The 2354-nt window shown below is 43.3% G+C and overlaps 1 protein-coding gene across 1 annotated transcript; it reads left to right on the forward strand.

The window, feature by feature from the left end:
- On the forward strand, positions 1–1869 carry LOC133876106 (uncharacterized). Its single transcript, XM_062314390.1, has 3 exons — positions 1–61; positions 260–1096; positions 1292–1869. Exons 1-3 carry the CDS (start codon positions 1–3, stop codon positions 1867–1869), a joined length of 1476 nt encoding a protein of 491 aa, XP_062170374.1.
- Positions 1870–2354: the final 485 nt, after the last annotated feature.

The following is a 2354-nucleotide window of genomic DNA, read 5'->3' on the forward strand; positions in this document are numbered from 1 at the left end:
ATGCCTCCTAGCCGCCGTCCTCTCTGCGACTTTAACCATGTCCCTCGTCCTGAAGAAAATGGTGAGGAAGAACTGCCACCCCCACCTCCACCGCCACCGTACAATGATGGGATACACCCAGCCTTAATACAATTTATAGCTGACGCAACTAGACACCTTACTGAAGCAATATCACGAATTCCATGACCTAACGAACGAGCCGAACCTGTAGGTTGTTCGTTCCATGATTTTGCTAGTTATCATTTTTGAACTTTTGAAGGAACCGAAGGGCCAAATGCCGCGGAAGCATGGCTCATAGACATAGATGTGTTGTACACTACTCTCGGCTGTACAGACGAGCAGAAAGTTCAGTACCTCGCACTGCAGCTGACAGGTGAAGCTGGGAGATGGTGGAATGCCAGGAAAGTGCTACTCGGAAACGAAACAGTGATCACTTGGGAGATGTTCAAAGTGGAGTACAATCGGCGCTTTTTCCCTAGATCCCAAAGGCAACTCCAGGCAATAGAATTCCAGAATCTTGTTCAAGGTAACATGACCGTAGAACAATATTCCGCTAGATTTATGGAGCTAGCCAGGTTCGCGGCCAACCTCATTCCTGACGAAGAATCAAAGGCTGAACGATTCGAGAATGGTCTCAACCCTCGCATCAGGGAGAGGGTAATCTGTTTGGAAATAAAGGACTATGCTAGATTAGTGGAAGTTGCATCACTGGCTGAAAGGGGAATACAAGAATCGGCAGCGGTTTATGATTTGAAGAAACGTTCAAAGCAGCAGATGACACGCCCAGTTAAGAGGCTAGCCACTGGAAGCGGTTCTAGATCGAACATGGGTAAGAATTTCCCGCCAATAGCTAAAAACCAAAGAACTTTTTGCAGTAAATGCTCAAGGACACATGAAGGAGATTGTAGGCAGGGAACATCGTCTTGCTTTAAATTTGGTAAGCCCGGACATTTCTTGAAGGATTGCCCTATGAATGTTGCTGGAGGAATGAAGACTCAAGGAAGTGGAACTCAGGCCCGAATATATTCTCTCACGCCTGGAGGAGTAGAAGAGGAGGAAGATGAAGGTGAAGAAGAAAATGCGAATGTAGTAACAGGTACCATCCCTCTATTCGGTAAATTAGCAAGTACTCTTCTCGATTCTGGTGCAACACATTCCTTCATATCATCTACATACGTTAAATTATGTAGCATGAATACTCAACCCTTGAATCAAAACATAACTGTATAAACACCTGCTGGAGAGGTAATTACATGTAGGAAATTCATTGATAACTGTCCTATTGTTATAGGAAATAGAGTTCTACTGGCAAACTTAGCAATGTTTCAAATGTTAGGTTTTGATATCATTTTAGGAATGGATTGGTTGTCGAAATACTATGCTAACATTAATTGTAGAAAGAAAGAAGTTATTTTTCGCTCACCAAGAGAGGAAGAATTCAAATTTTGTGGATCTCGAGTTCAAGCTACTCCACCTTTTCTTTCCCCAATTCAAGTAAGACAGAGCATTAGAAGTGGTGCACCAGCATTTTTAGCTTATATTAAGGCTGAACCCGAAAAAGAACGTAAGCTAGAAGATATTCCTGTAGTGTGCGAATATCCAGATGTTTTTGCTGAGGTCACAACTGGATTGCCGCCTGATCGGGAGATTGAGTTCGCTATCGATCTGATGCCAAGAACTCAACCTATTCATAAAGCACCATATCGTATGGCACCATCAGAATTGAAGGAGCTAAAGAAGCAGCTTGAAGACTTGCTAGACCGGGGTTTCATTCGCCCTAGTGTCTCACCATGGGGAGCGCCAGTTTTGTTTGTAAGAAAGAAAGATGGATCTTTGCGGTTATGCATTGACTACCGCGAACTAAACTGAGTGACGATTAAAAACAAGTACCAGTTGCCGAGAATCGACAATCTCTTTGATCAACTAAAAGGAGCTACGGTCTTTTCTAAGATCGACCTTCGATCGGGTTATCATCAGCTCAAGGTGAAAGAAGCTGACATACCAAAAACGGCAATAAGTACGCGTTATGGTCATTATGAATTCCTGGTTATGCCATTTGGAGGGACCAATGCACCTTTTGTATTCAGGGATCTAATGAATTGGGTATTTCATAAATACCTCGATCAATTCGTAGTTGTGTTTATAGACGACATCTTGGTTTATTCTACCACCCACAAGGATCACAAAGAGCACTTGAAGACGGTGCTGGGTATTCTAAGAGAGAATAAGCTTTTCGCCAAGCTTAAGAAGTGCGACTTCTGGCTGGAGAAAGTCTCATTCTTAGGTCACGTAATCTCAAAATACGGAATAGCAGTCGACCCAAGCAAGACCGAAGCAATGATGAATTGGGAGCG

This window comes from Alnus glutinosa, chromosome 8 (genome assembly GCF_958979055.1).
Source record: "Alnus glutinosa chromosome 8, dhAlnGlut1.1, whole genome shotgun sequence".
Taxonomy (NCBI): Eukaryota; Viridiplantae; Streptophyta; class Magnoliopsida; order Fagales; family Betulaceae; genus Alnus; species Alnus glutinosa.